At 38.5% G+C, this 24,871-nt stretch overlaps 2 protein-coding genes and 1 long non-coding RNA gene across 8 annotated transcripts in view; all 3 read right to left on the bottom strand.

Moving 5' to 3' along the window:
- LOC309719041 (PDZ and LIM domain protein 5-like) overlaps positions 1 to 11,065 on the bottom strand; it is a 70,142-nt gene extending 59,077 nt beyond the window's left edge. For 5 of the 6 annotated variants that reach the window (XM_082554815.1, XM_082554817.1, XM_082554818.1 and 2 more), the window contains exons 1-2: positions 4,904 to 5,017; positions 3,617 to 3,839 (exon numbers count right to left, since the gene is read on the bottom strand). In XM_082554815.1, the coding sequence (XP_082410941.1) occupies positions 3,617 to 3,715 (99 nt within the window). In that variant the 5' untranslated portion in view covers positions 3,716 to 3,839; positions 4,904 to 5,017. Of the gene's footprint in view, positions 1 to 3,616; positions 3,840 to 4,903; positions 5,018 to 10,587 lie in introns of those variants that run through there. The other variant, XM_082554816.1, reaches the window with a different exon arrangement.
- A 105-nt stretch (positions 11,066 to 11,170) lies between these two features.
- On the bottom strand, positions 11,171 to 13,042 carry LOC309718831. Its single transcript, XR_014280090.1, has 3 exons — positions 12,732 to 13,042; positions 12,443 to 12,530; positions 11,171 to 11,744 (listed from the first exon to the last, which is right to left on the bottom strand). It is a non-coding gene; the product is annotated as an uncharacterized lncRNA (long non-coding RNA).
- An 830-nt stretch (positions 13,043 to 13,872) lies between these two features.
- On the bottom strand, positions 13,873 to 23,080 carry LOC309718830 (melanopsin-A-like). The gene is made up of 9 exons (XM_082554418.1): positions 22,202 to 23,080; positions 20,374 to 20,507; positions 20,051 to 20,254; positions 19,747 to 19,918; positions 18,659 to 18,820; positions 17,665 to 17,772; positions 17,350 to 17,521; positions 16,974 to 17,117; positions 13,873 to 16,806 (listed from the first exon to the last, which is right to left on the bottom strand). Exons 1-9 carry the CDS (start codon positions 22,366 to 22,368, stop codon positions 16,399 to 16,401), a joined length of 1,671 nt encoding a protein of 556 aa, XP_082410544.1. The 5' UTR covers positions 22,369 to 23,080; the 3' UTR covers positions 13,873 to 16,398.
- Between the last annotated feature and the right edge of the window lie 1,791 nt (positions 23,081 to 24,871).

The raw sequence follows: 24,871 nt of genomic DNA, 5'->3' as shown, positions 1-24,871 counted from the left end.
TCAGGAATAGGAGGAAGGGAAGAAAGACAGAAACTATGTATAGAACTAAAACATCTTTGAAATAGACCCATCCCTGTGGTCAGTTGTTATCATCGCCTGTTGAAAAGCATCTCTAGGGAAGCAGGAGGCGGCCATCACTGATTCAATTCCAGGAACTGCATTCTTCCATGAAAAGGTTTTATTATAGATTGGCTGTCTACTCATTTTGATGTACTCACTGTACAACTAGAATCCCGCTATTTAAGCATTATGATAGAAGGATGCACTCTGTTAGACCAAGCATATACAGTTACATATTTCTAACATACATACATATATATATTTGGCACAAATGGTGATAAATAAACCAAGTTTATTATACCTTGTAGAGTTTTGCCAGTACTATAGACTCTTCAGATTGCTATGTTTATCTAGTGCATATACACAAAGATGGCATACACACACTGCCAGTCATTTCACACCATTATTATAGTAATGTGCAGGAAAGAAGAAGACTTCTACTAAAGAAATACAATATAAAAATGAGATAATCGACACACAATACACTGCTGTATAAATTTTGTTCACAAAAAAGGAGGGAAAATCTATCCTAGCATTGCTTTTGTATTTGTTGTGTCTTTGTGATACCACAAATGCAGTAAGTACAGCTTAAAATAGGGGTACAGCTCTGTGACCAGTCTTCCTGTTAAGTGGGTGTGTTTGTGAGGGCAGACCTGTGAGATGATGTATCTATTCTTAGAGGCTTAATGCATCTCCTCCCCTGGGTTGCTTTCCCTTAAATTATTTTAGCAGTGGATTCTGTAAATGGACTACCCTCGGAAAGGTTTAAATATTTATTCACTGAGTTGTAAATTTAACTGAGAATAGTACCATTGGTGGGTATTTCTGTCTCTTCGCATCAATAAAAGAAGTAAATGGATTTCCCAGTAAATGGGTTTAATTGGGTTTGCTTGAGATTTTCCACAAGCTATTTTCTCCAAAATCCTTTCAGCGAGATATCTATTAGATATCTGAATCCAAATGTTTGCTATACAAAAGAGCAAGGTAGTCCAGTTCTTATATAAACAGGCATGTAACCATAATGATACAGCTTCCATTACTCTCTTTAAGCATATAAACAGACACTCGTTGGGCTCAACCATTCACTCTTACTGTAAATAAGGCTTATACTGCCCAGTTGTGCATTACAGTGTATGACAATTATTTAGAAAATAAGTAATATTGGAAAGGTGCAGAAAGCTACACATAAATGTACTTGAGGAATATGCTGCAACCCATGTTTTTCACACTTTCTGCATGTATCTAAACCTCCTTCTCGCAATCTCCAGACATGTCAAAAAGGGAAGCCATTGTAAAGTGTTTTACTGGTCTTTAGCAGAGCAGCACCATCAGTCTCAGCCCCTTATAAAACTGTTTTTAAACACTAGAAAAGAAAAAAAAGGTATAAGAAGATGTGAAGACAAGTTGCATAAACAATAGCTAATGGGCAGAAACCTCAAGACATACATGCCATGATGCAATGGCATGTATTGAACACTGGTACTTTTTACATCTACAGAGTGCCATAAATTAAACAAACTGTATATTCACATGCTTATAGAGCTTAGCAACAGCAGCTGCAAGAGTAACTGTGGTCTGGCAGTTGTGCAGGATTCTCTAATAACCCATACTCTGTGGTCTCCTCTCAGAACCAGCTCTATGGTTAGACTGGCAGAGAGTAGTATGTGTGTGCACTGGTATACATGTTTATGTGTCAGTAATAGGCGGTCAGAAGCACTGCCCTTATCGTCATAGACCCAGTTTAACAGAGCTGATTAGATTAAGAGTTGCATGGATTCTAAAACGAATGACTACAAACTGTACGTCCACGTCGAGTCAGATAAGTGTTACATAAGAACATCTGACAAAGTGAATTAGGAAGCGCATAGATTTAAATAACAAGAGAGAAAAACAAACAGGAAGTTATAGAGAGGTATGATACAAATCAAAGGGTCAGACAAGCACATGTAGATAGATGACCTGCTGAGTGACGTGTTTGACTGCCTGCCATCACTTCTTCAAGTTCAGCCTGTGTAAACTGTGCGCAGCATTATTTACGTGCACTGAATACCACCTCCCATACCCCACCCCCCATCTCCACCTCATCTCTGCTAATCTGCATTTATCTGCTTTTAGAGACACAAAGCTAAATAAGGAGCCCACTTGAGTCAGTTTGAGTATTCCCAAATCTTTTACAATTTATTGGTATTTGTAGGATTCAGACAATAGTTGTTTCACACCTTTTTAAGAATCTCTCAACATCAAAGCAATCTCAAGAGAAGGAAAATAACAAAACAAGCTCGCAAGGCATCTTAAATTGTTAAATCACACAACTTTCACTGTGATGTTGGAGTAACGGTCAAACGGGATCGTCAATTATTGCTTGCATATTTTCAAGTCTTCAATAATCAATGTCAGCATCAGAGTTTCTTCATCTTTTCTTTCAGTTTCTTTGGAATGCAGCATTTGCAATGCATTATGCATTATTTTTTAACTCCAACTCTACACAAAAGAACTAATTTCATACAAGATTAGTTCTTGTAGCATTTTGCAATTTAAAATGCTGCTATTTTACAAGATGTCTGTTTCTATTTGTATGTCCTATTTCTGGATTCTTTCAGTTTTTTCCTTTCAGTTACATACAGTGTCTTCCAACATTTTGTGTCCATGCCTGCACTCTCAGACACACACACACACACACACACACACACACACACACACACACACACACACAAACCCGTGGTTAAAAAATTCACATGGCTTCAGTTAGTGGGAAAAGTATCACATCCAAAGTAATAACACAAACATGGCAACCCAGAATGGCCCCAAAGGGGATTGGCACAGAACCTAGTAAGCCATTCATCATCAGGCTCATGTTGCTATAAGTCTGTACCGTGCCAGTTTTGGTGACTTTTGTGTGACTTTTGTGTGCGTAAATGCATTACATGTGTGTGTTTGAGGGCACTGCACAGTGCAGCAGAGCAGAACAGAAGCTTGAACAACATTAGGAAGGATTTGCATCTTTTAAGATCACAATCCAGTTACAGTAATGAGCAAAGCATACTCTGTGAATATGTGGATGTGACCATGCGGTAACGCTGATGTGTGAATGAACAGAAGAGACGGGAGGGAGGCAATAAGAGGTAATATTACGAGTAGACACTGAAAGGCAGGGAAACCAAGGGACCATCAAGTTACTTGTTCACGCAGAGGGATTGATGCCAAGACTTGTGTGCCAGAACTTTGATTGCTGCAATTTCAATACAGACACTCAAAGTGAAGTGGAATGTAAAGAAAGCGAGAAAAGGTTTCATGTGTGGTCGATACATGACAGATGGCATATGATTTAGCTGAGCTGTCTTGGGTGTGGCTGAGGGGTTCAGTCAAGAGGGGTACAGAAATGAAGAAAGGTAGTAAAGACATGTTGATAGTACAAATAGCACAAGGGTTCTGAGAAGAATGACTGTATATGGTTGCGTTGTCACAAAATAAATATATGCTGTTTTATCACCCTGAAGACAATGCTGGTTATCCACATTTAAGTGTATGCATGTGTGTATGGGCACTTTAATCTTACCCTCGAGATGGTGAGGGGCATGTTGAAGTCTTTTCCTCCCTGCAGCCTGAAGCCCCAGGGGGCAGGACCTATGAGAGTGACATTGTAGTTGCTGGTCATGGTTTCCTTGTTCAGTGTTGATCTGGCTCACAAGTGATGCTGATGGCCGGAATATATTATGCAGATCAAGTGACAATAAAAATATCACTAGCTTTTGATGAGGGGTAAGATTTTGATCCAAGATCTAGGAAAAGACAAGACATGAAAGACAAGCAAAAACATTTGTTATTGTGCAGCAATGATAGATAGATAGATAGATAGATAGATAGATAGATAGATAGATAGATAGATAGATAGATAGATAGATAGATAGATAGATAGATAGATAGATAGATAGATAGATAGATAGATAGATAGATAGATAGATAGATAGATAGATAGATAGATAGATAGATAGATAGATAGATAGATAGATAGATAGATAGATAGATAGATAGATAGATAGATAGATAGATAGATAGATAGATAGATAGATACTTGAGCATTTCCTAAGGTTCAGATCATATGCAGGTAGAGAATCATTAGGGGGTCCACTGTCCCTCGTGGGGGGAAACTCCCAAAGGGCTTAAATCTGGGACTCTCCACCATTTGACCCTAGAACTGAAGAAGCTTCTCGTTGAGAGGTGAAACGTCAGCAACTTATATAAGTCCAGATGCTTTTCTTTCCAAGCTCCTAAGACTATGATGACCTGGATGACTGAGAACCTTCACAGACATCATATGCAACTGTAAAATCTCTGCTTACAGGCCATTTAGGGCAGCACAACGCCCCAAATCCATGATGTTCCCTCTACCATGCCTCACAGCTATGATGTTTTATTATTGGTGCAGAAACATTTGCACATTACACATTTGCCAAACATTAAATAAATAAAGATAAAGAAAATACATAAAACTGTTTATCAAACTGTTCATACAATAGTTTCAAACAGTTCACAACTAAATTCATAACTATGTATTTGAATAAGTCCCAAAATTACCTTTTTAGACTTATTCGGTATAAAAAAAATAAACACATTTTAAGTAAAAATAAACAAATAAGACATCAAACATTTTACAATCAAAAAAGAGTTAAATGCTTCACTGAATGTTATTTTAAACCACCATACACTGGAGAATGCTGCAGTTGTTCAGTAGCTTAAAATATGTAAATTACCCTTCAGGAAACACTACCAGAAGACCTTCACACACCTAAATGTTAGTAATAGCATATTTCCTGCTGAAATTAAATGAAGGTAAATGCTGTACCTCTTTAATGGAAATTCCAGAAAGGAAAATAATTCCTTCACGGGCAGGTGGACTGTGCAATTCCTAGTTTCCCCTGAAATATCCCCTTCCCAGCAAACACACTGTGTGTGTGAGAGAGGTACAGAGGGATGTGATGCTCTTATATACTAGTTAATGACAGATGGGAGGGGAAAGGTGGAGGAGGGGAAAGAGGGAGGCGAGAGGGAGAACGGGTATAGGTTAGGATGAGAGGGAAGAGGGAGGAGAAAGAGGAGGGGAAATCACCCATGGGTGGAGTGAGACGAACACAGAAGAGGGGTGAACGAGTGGAGATAACATGAAGGGTGAGATTGGGGTATGGAAGGAGACAACAGAAGAAAAAAAATCAGGTGGCGGGGGATGTCGGGGGGGCAACAAGAGGGGAGAAGAAGGGAGCAAAGTGGAGGATTAAGGAAAAGACAGTGGGAGCATTGCGCACACAGAGAAAATGATCAGGGGAGGAAGAAGAGGCACAGGAGAGGGGACAGTTTATCTTTCATCCAGATATTTTGGGAACATGGACTCAGTCCTGCAGGCAGCTTCGTTTAAGGTGGAACCAGTGTAACCATATCATGACTAGGGAATTCATTCCAAAGGCATCAATGCAAAGGTCGCTCAGGGGTCATTTAATAATGGCGACTGTATAAGGTCAAGATTGCCTTAAGTCAGTGTGTGATGGTTGTTTAACAACTGCAACACTGTTGTTTCATTAGAAACAATCTAAGAGAAGTAGATATTCATCCATGGCTTTAAATCTGTAAATCTACTGTGTTTTCTGTGACCTGCATCAACTTCCCCCGCTCTAATAATTAGGCAAACAAGCTTTACCAAACTGAGCACTAAATTACATAATCTATACTATAATCTCAGCACATTTTGGAAAATAGTTATAAATATTTTTCTTTTATACTTAAGGGATAGAACTCCTAAGTGCAGCACACTCATTCCCACTTATTTATTTATCAGTACCTCCATTATTTATGTCCAGAGAGCAGCAATTCGTCTCATTCTGAGCTGGCTTTTGTCCGTGCCCCCTTATTTTACCCCAGACAGATCAATATTGACTTTATATTTATACTGACATAGTAGTGGCTCAATTAAATACTCATCCCATTCCTTTCTTGGCCTTGACCAAATACACAGTCAGCACATCTTGCCAAGTCATAACTCTGGTTGTGGCAGTGGTAGATACAGCAACCATAGGCCACAATCAAAAAATGACTTCTCAAAAATCAACAAACATCAAAGCAGAGGAGGGAAGCTGAAGTGTGAGAAAAAGTCTTAAGTCTGTTGGATATAAAATGGGCATGGAAAAGTGTAGGCGTAAAGGGTCTAAAAGACTGAAAAAGAAAAGAGTGTAGATATCTCAGATGAAAAGACCAAAGGATGGAGTAAACAGGCTAACATTTCACATATAGTATGCCGTTAAACACATACGACGCACTCGCACATAAAAACAAGATGCTTTTCATTATCCTGCTAATAAACATTCCCACATTGACAGCGCATACCTCTACAGTACAGCTAGGAAACAAAAGAGCAGCTTTTCCTGGGAGGACCAAAGATGGAAGAGTCATTAACTTTGTTTCCACTGCTGAGCTGAAGCTTCTTGATAGGGTTAGACCTATCCTAAGTTTTACAGTAAATCTAAAGGCACTGTGTTTACTTTAGGCTTTATGGCTGATCAGGCATTATGTGAAAACAATAATATAATAGCATCCTTATGAGTAAGATGATCAGATAATCAGGAAGTCCTTGTTTGCCTTCTATAAAGTTTTCCCAGACCTAAAGTAGTGCAAACTGCCAAATAGCCAGTGTTATATCCTAAAACAATCAGCCACAGAAACACTAACAAACACATTTTGTTTTTTTCCTTCTATCAACATATTTAACATGAAAGTTCATTCATGAAGGAAAAGGCTAGAGATTTTTTGCCCACAGATGAAGGCATGGTGTGTTTTGGGCATTAAAGTAGGCAACAAATCAGCGCCGTGACAGATTGATTATGACTGCAAGCTAAGCATCAACCACAACAATGAGCAACAACCAGTGTCTTCATGCAAGGCTCAAAACCATTTGTGCAGGAGCTTTTTAAAATCTCTTTATGGCTTGACTGTGGACTGCTTCCTGTAAGGTAATAGTATTCAGCAGGCTTACAGCCACTATAGGAACTAATGCTTAAGAATTACTGTACTGCTCATTTTACTAGTTTTAATCTACTTTTTAAAGAAATCTGTTTTCTCATTAAAAACCCTCAGATCACGTATGCACTTTACAGCATGACAACACAAAAGTGTGTTTTAGGGTAGCCATTTTAATCTCTTTACTACCAAATAAAGAAATATAAATGAAAAAATCAGTTTATCTCACTGGCTTTGTACCACTGTCCCATTCTCATGTAACAGGACGACTGGTATTGAGTCCCAGGGAGATATGCTTTCTAAAATCTAGACCCATCGGTCTAACTCACTGTTTAAAGACATAAGATCAATTGCTTATGCTGTCAAAAACTGTAACACAGAGAACAAAGGGGATTTGTGAGCTAGAGAATAATAATATTAAACACTAACAATGGTGAGTGGTCTAAAGCACGAAACCTCAGACACCCTGCCAGTCTTTTGTTCTGTCAAATGGTCTATTCCAGTCTCCATATGCTCACCTCTCCACATGCTTAATGATCACAGCTTAGCAGCCTGCAGTCAAACACACATGCTCACACCGAGACAAGCTCCACCCTTTAATGCTATCATAATCTGCCCTTCTAAATAACATTTAATGCATCATCCATGTGAATAAAAGAGGGACACCAACCCCATAGTCTGCCAGCTGCTGCCCACACCCACCCACCCACCCACACACACATGCACACAACCCCAAGGGACACAACATACATAAAATCTCTATTGTGTGTAAACCTAATGATTCTCATCCAAACTGGGGTCAGCAGAGGTCTGAATACCATTAATTATAAATTAGTGTGTAGCTCTTTTTTGTCAAATATACAACACCCAGATTTACAGTGAACACACTATAAAAACTCTATATACTGAACTGTAATACTATTCTATAAAAATGGGTGAACTGAAAAAATACACAAATAACACTCTTGTGGCAGCTTTGTTTAGAGTAATTTTTTATTTATTTTTATCGTTCACTTTTATATTTCTGAGGGCACTTGTAGCTCGAAATCCAGGAAGGAACGGTTACACTGATTACTACATATCCAGATTTTTCACTCAGAGGTGTGTGCATGATGACACTATTGACATTTTTTCTAATATGAACAGTATTTGTCTCTCAACAATCTAATCACTCTGACCCTTCCAGACTGCTATAAGCCTAACTAATCCCCTCAACCCATTTCTGTACTGTCATGCACAGTTAGGGTTAGAGTTGCATTTTGTATAAAAAAAACAGAGAAGTAGAGAGCAGCCTGAACTCTTATGAGCTTATTGTGAAAAGCCTGTATCATCGGTCTAAAGCGAGTCACTGTTTAGAACTGATTACATTCACAGTGGAAAATATTCCTCCCTTCTGACCAGACAGACAGAAATAGACAAACAAACGCACTGGGATTCAGAAAGCTCAGCCAAAATGATTGTCCACCCGAGGAAAGATAAACTGAGAGGAATCAGGCATGAACACACAGGTCCACGCACACACTTTCCCTCTCTCGCTCTCTCAGACCGCAAATGTGCACGCAGAACTCCTTAATGCCTGGGTCAAGTCTGGGTCAATAAAAGAGAGGCATTTAAAAGCCAAGTGTAATGTTGCCTCAGGGACACCAATACACCAATTTCAAACAGACCACGCACCACTTAAGATTTTTGGGATCAGCTGCTCTTGATTACTCTGGCCACCTCCTGTTCTGAGGTAGAGTGATGGACACTACGATTTGTGCCGCATCACGCTCGGGCATACATTTCCATTTTTGCACATGAATCAAACATAATGGCCAGTTTCATATGACGTTTAATGAGGACGTTTATGCGCCTCTGAAAATAAACCTTCAGCTTTCCTTCAAGCTGATGATACCCTCACAGCTGGTAAGACTGTCAGCTGAACCAAATCAAGTAGGGTTTTTTTTCTTTTCTTCAAATACTGTTCTAAATAAAAACAGCTTACCTTTACAGAAATAAGTTTCTTTAAACTGGAAAAACATATGGGAACATCTCAGAAAATAAAGAAAGAATAATACAACTTTTAAGCGATACTATTTCCACATTTGTAATTGAAATTAGCTTTAAAGTATAATTAATGTCTGCCAACACATATTTTTTTAATAATTTCCTCTTATTTAGACATATCAGATACTTCATGGCAGTATTTACAATAAGCACAAAGAAATACGAAAGGTCATCACAGCTTGAACCATTGCAGTATCTCCTCTAATATGTGTGAATTGTAATAGAGAAATACTTGAGCATGATATTTCCATCCCACGGTGTCAAAGGTTTTGTGATTTGACAGCTCGTCAGTCTTTCATGATGGAGTTGTCTTGTTCAGACAGCCTTCATGATATCATGACCTCAATGTCATGACACAGGTCTTGGTGGATAAAATGAATTATGGATGAGTGATGCGCTTTCTACCACATTTAGGCAGCTATGCATCCATAACTCCAGAAGCACACACAAGACCCAGAAATGCACATACACACACACACACACACACACACACACACACACGCACGCATGCACTGCATATTTGGTGCACTGAGTAGACTTTCCAGTGCTTTACTTCCTTCCTCTCTAGTAGACAGCAGCTGTTCTGTGTTGACTGCAGTGAAAGAGGGAAGAAATAAACACAGGATACAAAGAAAAAGAAGCAAAGGAGGGCAGATAAGGTTACACGGAGATGGCAAAAGCTGAAGAACTTAAAGCCACACTATCGTTTAAATGAATCAAAACCCGTATTTAATATTCAGGATGTAGTTGTTTGTAACTTTGCAATGATCCCTCAGACTTTTACACTATGGAAGTGAAGACATTTGTGGAAAATGAAGACATATTTGGCTGGCCCTGACTTTAGGTAATTCCTGCCAAGGGTTAAGATTGGTTAAGGTTGGGATGTGCTTTCTGTTAGAGCAGACCTTCACAATAAGAGAAGTAAATATTAGTCTGTGCAGCTTTAGGCTTGCCATCCCTGCCCATATATCTGTGACCAGAGGCAGAGCTTTAGAAGGAGCAAGGAGCAGGGTCTCTAGGGAAGATCAAAGCATCTGCTCCATTCAGCACACACCAAAGCACCACCAAACATCAATACTGCATCCCCCCTCCCCTAGCCAGCATACACATACTACACCTTCCTCCTTATGTTTCTTGCAATCATGCCCGGGATTCACTTTCTGGTATTCTTAGGACAGCACAAATTAAACAGCTATAGTGTGCCATTTTAAAAATACATCACATAAGCAAATTACCACAACACCATGGAGACAGAAAAACAGTGCGTGGCCACCTCATCTCATGTCCTGAAACGTGACACAACTGAAAATATGTTATTTTCAGTTGTGTCATATTTTCCTCAATATGTGTCCAGCAAATAAGAACAACAAAACTTAGGATTCAATAAAACTAAATAGGCCTCATATACAAAGATAAATAAATAAATACCATCAGCACAAAAGGCATTCACAGTTTACTAAACAGGTGTTCATGGCTCACCCTGTGGCTGGAAAGTCTTTCGCCCCTGCTGGAAGTCTGTGCTCCGTCCAGTGTGCTGCTGCAGGCCAGTTTTCCGTGTGTTTGACATCTCATTGTGTGAGGTAGGTCCCAATGGAGCGACGTCATGACGCAGTCAGCCGGACAGTTGGTTCAGGAGGCGTGAAATTCATGCCTCCTAATTGCAAAGCTCGTTTTCACACGCACACATGCTTTTACTCGGTCACACTTGTTCACTTATTTAAGAAGCAACTAGCAAGACTGCGTTAAGCTCCGTTTTAATAGAAACTTTAGACACATGAAGATAAATTGATTATTGTGGTAAATTAATCATTCATTACCTTAATTATGTGAACCACAATGAGGGGTAGAAAAAAAAAAAAAAAAAAAAAACCTGCCAGTTCGTACTCGTTCGTACTCGCGTGCAACCACACTCTGTCAGTGACTTGGGTTTGTGGTAGAGGCTAAAGGAAGTGCGCATCCACACCAGAGGCGGAGCCAGACATTTGAAACACCCGGGGCTTAGCCCAAATAGTATGCATGTGGGATTTTTTTTTTTTTTTTTTTTTTGGGGGGGGGGGGGGGGGGGTAGAAATGACTGAAAGATTAATAGGCTCTGTTCAAAAAAGAATGACTTCATATAGGGAAAAATATATATCACATGTGCAGGACACCTTAAACTAGTTTTTTAATTAAGCAGCAAGGCAGAACAAGGTCAGGGCTGTATCAAGACACGAGGACTAAACCCCAATTCAACCAGACCCAGAACTGATCCAGAATTAAAACAGGACTACAACAGTTCAAAATCAGGACTACTGAGGACTTAACCAAGACAGAACCAGAATCAGAACTAGATGATAGCACTAAAAATCATCATAGACCTGCACTACACTTATTTTTTAATTCTACCAAAGTACACTATTTAGATTGAGAAAAGTTTATATAATTATTTAGCCTTGTTGTGCAAACAAGCCTGCAGAACTTAATGAATACAGAATTTGAAAAATAACAAACCTAAAAAGAAACACTAGGTACGAGATACATGAGGACCTATGATACGGTGATACTTTTGGTAAACAACCATTTGACTAACATGTGTGTCTCACCTGCTCTTGTTCATATCTGTTCTGTCCTCGTTCTCCTCTCTCTCCCTCTTTGTGCTGACAATCATCAAATATACAGTTGAAACCAGATATTTACTCTTCAGATAAAAACACTTTTTTAATTGTAACATCAAATCAGACTAAATGTTTATTTTTTTAGATTGATAAATATAAAAACATATTTGTTAACTTTAAGAGTAAAGAGAGAAACTATCTGTATTTCTTAATTGCAAATGGCACCAAATTGTATTCAAACTTGAGCCACATTTATGGAGCTCCACAGTTCTTTTCCTGGTGTTTTGGTTGATATCTCTTGATTTTCCCATGTCACAGAAACAGGCTCTGTGTTTTGCCTTATATGCATCCACAGCTGTGCCACCAGTTTACTCACATGGACTCTACTAACCTATCAGAAGCTTCTTCAGCTCAGAATGGAATCGTCTGGAGTTTTCTTATTAATTAACAATAAATTTAGTGTACATGTACTCCTAAATTTGATGAAAGTGATAAAAATAGCTCTGTCTCTCTTTATTCTGAAATTTAACTAATTCAAAATATATTTCAATATTTATCTAAAACAAAAATTTACTCTAAATTGATGTTGTACAGTAAAAATGTTTTATATTTTCTCCCTAAAGTGTATGTAAATATCTGGTTACAAATGTGAATATCCTGCTGTGTACTGAAATCCCTCTTGATTTGCATAGAAATATACTGAACAACATACAAAGCATAATATATAAAATAACATTTACCTGAGTTTTTTCTTTGAAAGAACCCTCGAATGTCCATTCTTATGTTTCAGTACATAACTGAAACCGATTTAGTCGGGGAGGGTAAGAACTGAAAATATGAAATAAACACACGTAAGCTAAGACTCTCTAAAAAAAATAGCATTTGTTCGGCTTTTCATTTTGCCATTTGTTGATTCACTTGAAGAGCGAGTAACGTAATATTGGTCAAGTGATCAGTTTGATATCAATCTTTCGTGATGCACCGTCATATTTACATTATTTGTACGGTACGAATGATTTGCTTTGGTACCTGGTCAAACTTAAGCTCTCCTTAGTATGGCTGGCTCCGTCTCTCCAACAGCGCACTCACGGGCAGCAGCTGCCCCGCCCCCTCGCTCAGTCGCTTAGTGCCTGAGCTTGGATCATACCAATATCAGGGGGGGATTCACGCACAGTCGTAAATTCCCACAGTGTGCACTATGTGCTTCGAATATTGTGTGTACTTTTTGTTTTATACAGTTGTCAGCCAGGCATCTAACTATGAAAAAATTACACTCCAAAATACCCCGGGCTTCTGACAAAACAACCCGGGCTTAAGCCCCGTAAGCCACCCCCCCGCTCCGCCCCTGATCCACACTCCTAAAGGTATGACATAAACCAGAGACCACTTGTGCTTGTTAACCAGTTATATTGTCGCTGTCTTCTCGCACTGTACGCGCTTACGTTTTTTTTCCATGATGATGTCATCTTTCTGTGTGTCTTTCTCTGAAATATGAACACAGTCACACACAGGCCGAGACACACCTGTCAGCAGGTATGATGATAAAACACATTTACAGTCACACAGTTTGACTGGGTCCTTCCCTACAATTAAATCTCTTGGAAACAGTATCAGTATGTAGGATGGCATGGTAACAGGCTAATCAAACTCAGGTGTCCTACCCTTTGGGATGACAGGTATACTTGAAGCAGTTAACACATTTTATTTGTGACTGAGTTAATAACAAGTCTTGCATTTGTTTTATGCTTCTTTCTAAGGATGTGGAAAAATGAAAACTCCGAACCAAAAGCCAACATAGATTATTTGTCTGCTTCCCTCCGGTGGTTGTGTGCTGTCATTACACATAATTCATGTAACAGAAACATTGTTTTTTTGTACTGATGAACACTCAGCAAAATATGAACACACTATGTACAGTACTGTTTGTTGAGTGATCCACCCTCCATTTCTTTATATTCTGCTTCCAAGGAGCCAGACTTTTCCATATTTTATGTGATCTTAAGTAATAGTCCTCTTACAATTCTGAAGGCTTTTAAAATTTCTCCTAGCTCCTTTTGCATTCATTGTCAGGAATCCATTTTTAAGGAAATAAAAGGTCAATAAAAGGCTGAAGTATGCCTAACTGTAACAGATCCATTTATTCTATTACACTCTGTCTTAAAACCTCCACAACAATCAGGATATTTTATTTAGTTTTCCACTGTACACATTCACAGGTCAGTGTGCAAGCTGTAGACTCTGTGTAATCATTACATGTTGTGTCAGTAAGAGCCCAGTATACCCTGGTTGGGTTACATACAACAGACGGTGAAGTGTTTTGTCACAAAAAAGCAGTTTAAGTAGAGGTTCAACACAGGTTTAATAACTTTATCTACGTGATTTGGTGAATCCAAACACTTTACGAACCGTAAAAGTGCCATAACACTCCCTACCACGACTCTCTTTAACTGTTCACAAATAATAAGACAATAAATACAAATTTTGCAGATGTTATTACAGTAGCACAAAATTAATAGAAAGTGGTAAATAAAATAGCTGAGTTGAGGCATGAAACACACATTATATTATAGTGTTAATAGTTCAAAATACATATTCAACATTATTGTGGGTAAATAAAAAAAGAAGAAGTAATGCTAAAAAGTAAACAAACGCTACTCATTAGAGGGTGTGGTGATGATGCTTTGTTTGCATGATTTCATTTAATTTTGTGTGATTTTTGTCACCACTGGCATAAAAACTGGCACAAAAATTCAAGTGTATTTTAACACATACAATACATTTTGTGGTTCCAAACCAGGCTGAAAAAATACTTTCTTCTTAAAAGCTCAAGGGCATTAAGAGTGCGGTGGATGGGGATCGCTTTCTGTTGTTAGCTGTCAAACTAATATGATAGGAAGTGACACACAGACACATGGAAAAGAATCTCTGAAAATTCAGAGATGTTAGGAATGGTCAGCCTGAGTGTCTGTGTCAGATATAACTCTCAATGCTTAATGAATGCTTAATAACAGTGTAGTTAACAACATGTACAATACTTCCCTTCATGTCATCTGGCACTTTCATTTGTTTCAAATCATTTTTAAAGGTAGAACTGTACATATTAGCAGAGCAGAAATAAATTCTGCATTTATTATTATGGTGTAATGTAAAAAAGAAAAAAAAAACCCACAATAACACAATAACACAAGTGACCTTCAGTGAGATATTGGTGCAGGTGTTTATCTGCGTTTTTCTGCTTGTCCAGATGAGAGCTGCAGCACAAACATCAGTGTACATTCAGGCTCAACATCAGAACATTTTTTTTACCTTCCTACCGCCACACACTCCTTCTCTAATGAAATGTTAAACTCTGTGGACTTTATAGGCAAACTAAAAGAGATTAAAGTGTTTCATTGATTCAAGTGTTTCTTTCTTGTGTTTCTTTCTTCCTGTCAGACACTGGCAATCAATGATAGTTTATTTGCCATTAAACCTGCTGAAGAAGAAGAAATTTGTCCTTCAAAGGTGTCTTAAAGGGCTGTCATTGAAAGTAGTTTATGATTTGGATGATCGTCAATATTAGTTTTCTGCCTACTAATTCAGGTGTTTTGACTAACACTAAGCTTAGACCAGCTGTTACAGATAATCATCATCACCAGATGCATCAGCTTAAATATATACTCTTTTTATATTGATTCAAATATAAGTGCTTCTCCAGCATGTCCTCATTTTTTTCAAAACAGTTCTATAATTACAAAACCAAAAGATGCACAAGCATCAAATGGCAAAATATACATAAAGCAGCCGTCATATACTTACGTCACATAAATCATGTACTCTCTCTGAGAAATGACGTGTGCCTAAATACTGTATTTAAACATGTATAGAAATATTGCGCCGACAAAATGTTAAAAATGTCATTGTTGTATGAGACACATTTGACCCAGTTTCAGTATTTGAATAATAAAAATGACCTCATTTCACTCTGTTCCAGTGAAAAAGCTCAAGCGGTCCATATGACCTAACGGATTAGTGTTACAACACAAGATGTTGTGCTGTTAAATTCTTTGTGGTAATAAAAGCCAAAAAGAAAACCTACTAAAAACGACTTATTTTGTTCATGTGTGCTGCTTTTCCAAAGCGGACATATAATCAGTGCTCTTGATTTGCTGCCTTGTTGGTTTACATTTTTACACATATTGCCTCGTCCTGAGGAAAGAGGAGGAGGGAACTATTCCTAACGCTTCTCTTCAGTGGCCAGAAGAGAATCAATGATGTTGGCGTAAAGAATGAATTCTGTTTCAGTTCAAAAGTTTGCATCACAGCTGCATGGACCTTTGCTTCAATAGATAAACTTAAATTCAGCCTGTCAAGCTTTAGCCCCAAGCTCTTGAAAATATGTAGTTGCACTTGTCATTTTTGAAAAATCTAATAAAAGCTTGCTGCCCCTTAGGGGTCCTTTGTCCGTGCCAAACTCTGACGAACACTGCACACTGCATACCAGAATCAGCTTATTGTTTCATTTGCCATACAAGTTTTCCTTGTAGAGTCAATTAGTCAATAGAGGGGAGTAGAGGGGCACGCATACATGTAAGAGCTGAATAACTTCTTATGTCTATAGCCAATATGAATGTTGGCCTGTAGCAAAAAGTTTGATGTATATTTTTTTTATTAATCCGGAAACATCCAGTGGAAGTGTAATCAGTAGTCCAGTTGGTCAAGAAAGTAGTTCAAGTGCCTCAAAAACTTCTGATGAAAAGTTTAGGGTGACAAAAACATTGTTCTCCATTGACTCAATGCTGTCTTCTAAGGAGACACTGTCTTGGTTAATGAGGCTGCTTTCAGTGGTGGGACTGATGACGATGATGCGAGGAACACCCTGGGGTGATCTGGGGCCTGTGGGTGGCATTTTTCCAAAATTCAGGCAATCAAAAGAATCGCTCTTGTGGCTGTTCATCCTATCGCAGATTCTTCCTTTCTCGCCACAGGCATCTGAAATCGCACTGGTCAGACTGTGGCTGCGCCTCCTGGTAAGAACTAGGAGGGGGAGAGCGGCGATGGTCAGAGAACTGGAAACCAGCTCGTGATCACAGGCCCTTGATGGTTCACTCATGACAGACGGATGCTGGGAGTGTCAAAAAGTAAACACATACATGAGAAAATCACCTTCAGATCATGGATGTGTGATGTTTTACTACATGCGGGCAAGTAGTGTAAATCGTAGATGAATAAAAGATAACATTGTGAGTTTTCAGATTCACACTTTCACATTTTTCTGCAGTGTTTCCTCACCTTCTCTGCTGTGTGGGTTTTGGTTGTCTTCCGGTCTAACTGTTTTTTACAGGACCTCTTACAGGACTGACTGCGTGATGATATGCTTCTGAAGGAATCGCCTGACCTCCTGCCCAGAGGCTCCATCTCCACATCCCTCAATAACTGCAAGCAAAAAATAATAATAATTAAACTGAGGAAGTTTAGTAGATGCCAAACATTATTCAAAGCTAATATTAGTGCAATTTCCACCTGCATCTTGCTAAGATTATTAATACTTCAAATTTATTAGAATTCATTTTAGATAAGCAGAGAGAGAGATTCAACATAAGAGAAATCTTGTTTGTTCGGGCATCTTAAACAACAGCCAGATAAAATCTACTCTAACCTAACTTACCACGTCAGAGAGGTTGGAGGAGGCAGTAATAAAGTGGGTCCTTGATGCTGACGACTGTCTGCTGATGATTGAGTCTCTGAAAGAGGACTCGCTGATGGAGGATGAGATGCATTCTTTTCGAGGAGTGGGAGACAGAAACCACAGGCAGGGAAATTTCTCTACCAGTGCCATCCTGTACAGTGCAGAACAATGCACTCATTTAGACTCCAGCTTGCTACATGTTGGTAGCATTTCTTCCAAAATAATACATTGGCACTGCACAACACAAGGGGCTTATATGAAACTTTAAAATGAAATTACCGAATCATTATTTACCTGTATTTGTTGTGTATGATAGCATAGATGATAGGATTGTAGATAGTGGAGGCTTTTGCTATTATTGCAGGGACTGTCTTGGAGTATGGCGACAAGATGTTGGCATGGCTGGTTCAGACAAAACAGCAGCGTTTTAAAAAGATGGTTTCGTTTGTTGATGACATCACAGAATCAGAAATGACCGCTGCAAAGATCCAGTTTCTCTTTCGTGTTTTGTAACATAATTAAGGGACATATTTGGTTAGAGATTAACGAACATGTGCCAGCTGCTAAAGAGGGTCGCTTAAGTCCATCTGATCATCTTTGCTTGCGCGCGTGCATGTGTGTGTGCACAAGTGTGACTACCTTTCCACTGAATGAGCAGAATGTGATTTCAAAGTTACATAACTAATTGTATGTCCCAGGGTAGACATGTGGTTTACTGAATGTTGTGATAAGCACAGGGCATATGAGCAACTTCACTGTCTGTTGTATGTAACCCAACCAGGGAATACTGGCCTCTTATTGACACAACATTATGTAATGATAAAAATCCAACCACAGAATATAATGAGGCAAACATCATTGAATTATACTGAAGCTTTGTTTGTGATTGCTTATGTGAAGAAATGCCTGAACGTTATATATGGAGAAGATTAATAATTCAGAATAATATTTGCCCAGTTATTAAAATCTTGTGCTTAAAACTGCTCCCATATAGCACACCACCACTGCGTCTCTAGTGAAGTGTTACTTGTTCCCGTTCACCATGTTGTAGATAAGTACATCTGATAGTGAGAGCAGTGAATGTGCCCAATATCATTTTCTCACCAACCATTTTTTACATTATGATGAAGGCCATAACAAAAACAGGCAGTTGTAAACCTGACTTTTTCTGATTTTTCTGACAGGTATGCTTTCAAATGAACAATCTACAAATGCATGAATCTGTTATGTACATTACCAAGGGATAAAAGTACACAATCATCAATATTAACAGATAAAATAATCTTACCCAGACCAAGAAATTAGTGTGACGCAGGCATATGGAGACCAGGAGAGGACGTAGACCACAATTACGACAAAGGCAATTTTTGCCATTTTCCACTCGCTCCTAATAGATTTCTGCTGGATGAGAGTGGATTTTCTCACCTGAGTCCCCAAACGTTCTAGTTCCCTGTAAATAGAGCAGGATGGACAGCGTGGTAAATATATTCATACTATATAGTTCTTCTTTTTAACTTTACATGGCTACTGCTCCATGCTCAATATTATTGCAGAAGATCTTTTAGGAATATCTGCACTGAGGAAAAGACTACAGTATCACATAAATAACCTCAGTTTTCTTTGGGGATGTAACTCTCTCTTTAAGTATTACTACAGTCATCTGAAAGTGCTATTGTTACCACAAATTATAAGTAATAAGCATTTTTTTAAAACCTTCTGATTAATTTCTGAACACAAAATACCTATTTTCTACATTTGTGTTGATAGTGTCTTTAAAAAAATTGCCCACTCAATACACATGCCTTTCTCCCTGAAGCATGAAGTTCACTGCACCTGCTGCTTAGATGGAAATAGCCCTTGGTCATTCCAGGTCAATAACACAAGCAATTGTTATGTTTAAAAACACAATGGATGCCTCTTTTGAACTAAAAGGAGGTAGATAATGAGGTAAAACATGTGTTTTGAATCCAAATTAACTGTCCTCCAACACTACAGTGTGTAAGACTGAGGTTATCTTGAAGTATTTCCACATTTTATTGAAAACACGGTTGTATCTTATCATAAATTCCTTTTCTGAGTATCTTTCCAGCTTAGGTGGAGGAGCAGTGCACTATATGCTTTAGGAATAGGCTTGTGCATTTACAAACACAAGATATAATAATAAGATACAAAATACTAAGTGTATCAGGAGCACACGCAACATCAGAATTCACCAAAGAACTCATAAGAACATAATAATTAAACTAAAAGAAGTAAGTAGTTCATGCACAGTTAGTCCCTGCATTGTTTTTTCTCTGTAAGACTGGATGTTGCACAGAATCTAATATTATAAATATACAAGCACGCAGCATATTAAACACACAAGATCTGTAATACCTCCCAGTTTTCCTTATAGACAGAAACATTAGAAGATAGCAGTAAAGGATGATTCCCAGTGGGATAAAGAAGACAAAACAGCACAGCATCATTGTGTAGCTCCTACTGGCTGTCGTGTACGTAACATAATCCCACGTACAAGATGTCATGAGGCCCTCTGGGATATAGGAGCCTAGAAGTGAAAATAAAATATGTCAAAATCACAGAAAGCAGTAGTTTTCAGTAATCATAATAAAATAGTTAAACACTAGTCTGGACTTGTGTTTACTAGAAGTAAAAAGACATGCAGTTTGAGGAGACTCACTCCAGCCAACTAGGGGCGCTAGACTCCATGCCAAAGAGTAAAGCCAGACCACGAGAATGGCAAGAGTGGTTCTTCTTTTCGAGCTCCAGTGGATGGCCCTCAGAGGCTTGGTGATAACTAGATAGCGTTCAATCGAGATGGCCAGCAGGTTTATCATTGAGGAAATGCCAAACAGGGCACCACAGAATGCATACATCTTACATCCTGCAAGAAACAGCACATCGACAACCTGAATGTAAAAATTTGTAAACAAAAATATGACTTTAACACACACACACACACACACACTTCACTTTGTATCAGAACACAAAGGAGACAATTACCCATCTCTCCAAATACCCATTCCTTGTAGAGGCAGTTGATGAAGAAGATGGGGGACTGCGTAAAAGCCATGAGGAAGTCGCTGACTGCCAAGTTCATGATTAAGTAGTTTGGCAAGTTACGAAGTTTCTTGCTGCTGCAAAGCACACAAACATACAGAATGTATGGAAAATCGTATGTTATACAGCACAGTGGCATTAAAAATGACAACATTAATCATTCTGAGGCTTTCTCGCAGTGATCAGAAAGCTAAAATAAAGTCCTCAAATACAGCAGTCATCTTTGAGACTGTTTAATGTGTTTTGATTAGTATAATCCCTCAGATGACTAAAATGACAATAATTTTGTAATTTCATCGTCTAATTATTATACATATATACTCATTTTTGAAAAACACTGTTTGAGTCATACTTAAAATTAAATCAATGCAGATTCTTTTGGTTCAAATGGTATTTGAATCCAATTTCTGCAACTGCAAGTCCACATTTTAACTGGTTAAATTCTCTTTCAAAGGTCAACTTAGAAGAGGTGCAGGATGAGGATCTCACCAAACCATAGGAAATTCAATATCCTGAATTATTTTTGTTTATTTATTTATATTTTTGGCAGGTCCAAAACACTGAAAACATTTGCCTACTCCACATGTATTTCCTTTGCATGTAAAGCTCAATATAATATAATTAAATAATTTTGGTCAATATTGATCAGAGACAAGCTCTTTGTTAAACTATTCGACCATGTGTGAACTGGTATACTTGTATTCAAGCTTGATTACCCAGGATATTGACCTGCTGTCTTCTTCCGTCACAGCTTTTTGTTCCTGTTTATCCTGAATTTAACTTTTTTCCTGCAGTTTTAATGAAACGTATTCCACCCAATTTGTTTGAGTCGATGCCTTTGCAAACAATACTGTATTATTGAAGAATATTGAACGTGTGCGTGAATATTATAAAGCATTTCCCCAAAAATCAGCATATTGATTGCGATTTCATTCAAGCTCTAGGTGTGTGTTTGTGTGTGTGGGTGTGCGAGTTGTGTGTTTCCTGGAACCCATAACATCATGCGCATTTCTGATTCACTAAACGCAAATTATGAGAGCAACACAATGGAAAATCCATCTAATCTGTCTGTGATGATGGACAGAGGAGTATGAAAGCTTGTGACAATCCCCAGAACAGCAGCACCACTCACACACACTGACCCAGTTTTTGAGTACCATTTAACTTAAATGGTACTCTGAATTACACAACACATAACACATTCTTCCATCCTTGACTTCTAAAAGAAAGTTTACAGTTGTGATGTTACGAGACTGATCCATCAGTGGCATGCAACCTTAACAGGTGTCATTTACTTTTGACTTGTTGCATTACATGGCAGTAAATGGTATTACATAGCAGTGTGGATTTCATGGTTGACTTGAACTCCATGGTACATTGGATTCTAATTTCAATGCCATGTATATTTATGCAACCATTAATCTATTTTCAGGTATTTGTGCACGCAGCATTTAATTATTGATTTTTCAAAAAACATTTTTTAATTTGATGCTACTTAGCTAAGATTACCTTCTGGACACTGTGATGCAAAGATTACTTTTACTTGTAATCACTAACTTGTTTGATGCACTGTCAAAACCCCTTAACCTTTATTGTTTTGCTTCATAAGTACAGATAAAGAAACAAAGAGTATAGTATAATAGAGTTCATACGAGAGATCATCACATCTTGCACACTGTAAATGGTAAAAGCTCAGATTATCTACAAAAAAAGGGATATGCACAATTATTAAAAACAAAAATCTAAATAAACAAGCCAGTTTTATACCTACCTGTAGAAGGCAAACATAACCAGAGAGTTTCCAGTGATGCCCAGTGCCCCAATGATGAAGACAAATGAAGCCACAATGTAGTGAACATGATCAGGCACGTCCACCTTGTTGAAGAAGCTTCTCTGGCTGTGTGCTTTCTCTGGCTCCATGCTCTCAGTGGACCACATGGTTCAAACACCTCATCAGAACTGTCAGTCTGGCGGGCTGGGCTACATCTACTAGTTTGTAACTAACTTGACTTTGCTCATGCTGAACATCCATAGTTGTAGCATGTGCACAAAATGAAACACCGGAGAAGTATACAGAGGTTTGATTAATTTTAACTTTGCTGCATGTTTTCAACACCTCCCATTGTATACGAAGCACTAAATCAGAGGAAGTAGGTGATCCCCACTTTGTGAAATGCTGAATCTAACTAAGTGCATATGATTCGTTTAGGAGAGAAAGCTGGAAGAGCTGCACAGTATGATACAGTTACACTACCAATCTGGAAAGATTTACAAAAAAATATCTGCAATAAAATATAAAGCACTGAAAATATAACACCTCCTCTTCTACTTCTTTGTCCAGTGGTATATGATGCAAGGTGTCCATATCCTTTCAGATGTTGTCTCCAAATGTACTTTCTGTTATTTACTGCAGGTCTGCTTCAAAATTGTGTCTTTCACCTGTTGTATCCAAGTATTTCCTGTTGTTGTAGCAAGCTGCCGATATTCTTGTTAAATCCCACAGTTGTTTTGCTTTCAGTGTTAGCCTGCAGCGTCTTCAGCCTTTGCACCAGCTGTCCACCAAGATCTGAATCAGTAGCCTGTCTCTCATTATCTTGTGAACTAGTGACTTCTAACCTCTCATCTCTCTCTAAATGTGCCTCTCCCTCACTGTCCCATGGAGCTTTGTGTTGCTCTCTCAACCTTTCCCTTGTCATACTCTCTCTCTCTCTCTCTCTCCCTCTCTCTCTCTCTCTCTCTCTCTCTGCTCTTTCTCACATGCCCTACCCGTCCTGAATGTAATATGGCCCAGCCCTGAGCGCTATCCCTTTAACCACCAGCTTCTTACATAACAAACATGTCGAATACTTGCACCAAAAGCCATTTGAGCTCGGAAATGCATCGGACATTGCAAACTAGATGAGAGCACAGTGCATGTAACATTTCACAACCATTGATTCCAGCTAGTACTGCAAGTCATTAGAAACCATTACTATGCAGAATAGTCTATCCGTATTTAAATGCATGCGAGTAGTCACGCAAGCTCAATACTGACGTGCGTGTGTTTATCCAAATGATGCATGCTCTGCAGTGACCTCGTTGTGTGATTTTACAGAGTCTGGCATGCACAGGCTCTGTAGGATCACTCACAGAATTAAACTAATCTCCCTTGACCAATGAGCACAACATGAAGGCTATTGAAGACAAAATCACAGACCTTCAAATATTTATACCTCCAGTTAAGCTCTACAGGTTACTAATTTGAAGAAATGTTGGCAATTCATTCCAGTCATTAAACAAGGCACACTGCTACTGCTCAGTTATTGCGTATCACTGAGAAAGACTGCAGATTGTCAGCGAGAAAGTCTTAACTTCACATGGTGTTCAGTTCATCAGATCAGTTTGATGGAGCAAATAGGGACTGTGCATTCTTGAGTGCCAGAAGTACACAGGTATGAAGAGACCATCAGATGGTTATTGCTTTTTATGGTGCTGAACGTACTGCTAAAAGAAGAGGAAGGGCAAAGAGGGAGGTGAAGAATGTAGAGCTTAGACAGAGATGTCAACTAAGCCCTTACGGCAAGGGGTAGTCTTAATCTGCACTCTGTGCATGCATGTGGATCAGTGTTTGATCTGCATACAATAGGAACTTATATGTGTGTGTCTGTTGTTGTTGCGCATGCCCATGTGCCTGCATTCATATCTGGCTATATAGGCATCTATATGTATTTGTGAATACATATACTGCATGCCATGACCTAAACATGGCAGAGGTTATCAGCACGTACCGTTGTCTGCCCTCTTGACTCCACTGCTATAACATAATTGTTTGCACATCAACACAATACGGACACGCAGTTTAAAATATCTCTTACTACTACTACAATTTACTATTACTTTAGATTTACATATATTTTGTATATACTGGGTTTTGGGATTTCTGACCCCAAATAATCTGTAAACAAATACAAATAGAGACAAAATACTGGATTTTAACTGTAGATGAATAAACCTGCATACCAAACCTGCAATAAAACTGCACGTTGTGCTATTTTGAAAAGCGAAAAACTTGTTAAAAAATAAAGAAATGCTGTACAAGATACTGTACAATAAAAAGAGTAAATAGATATTTAATTAGTGGAGTGGTCTGTTAAATACACATTGAGGAGAACAAGAGAGAGAGTGAGTGAGAGAGAGAGAGAGAGAGAGAGAGAGAGAGAGAGAGATTCAGAACAACTATTTCAGGGCAGTTTTGGAAGATGATCTTCATAATGGCTGCTGTATATGGAGAATCTCTGTTTCAAAATACCATTTGGATAAATGACCTTGTCGTGATTGAATAATGATCAGTGGTGTGGACTATTTAGAGTGTGATCTGGACAATGGAAGACTATTGAACCAGCTGGTAGCACTGGTGCTTAATTCCTAAGCTTGTATCTCCTGTTAAAGATATAGCCGGTTT

Source organism: Aulonocara stuartgranti, assembly GCF_965226115.1.
Source record: "Aulonocara stuartgranti genome assembly, chromosome: 12".
In the NCBI taxonomy this organism is placed as follows: Eukaryota; Metazoa; Chordata; class Actinopteri; order Cichliformes; family Cichlidae; genus Aulonocara; species Aulonocara stuartgranti.
This window is presented reverse-complemented; position numbering and strand designations above follow the sequence as displayed.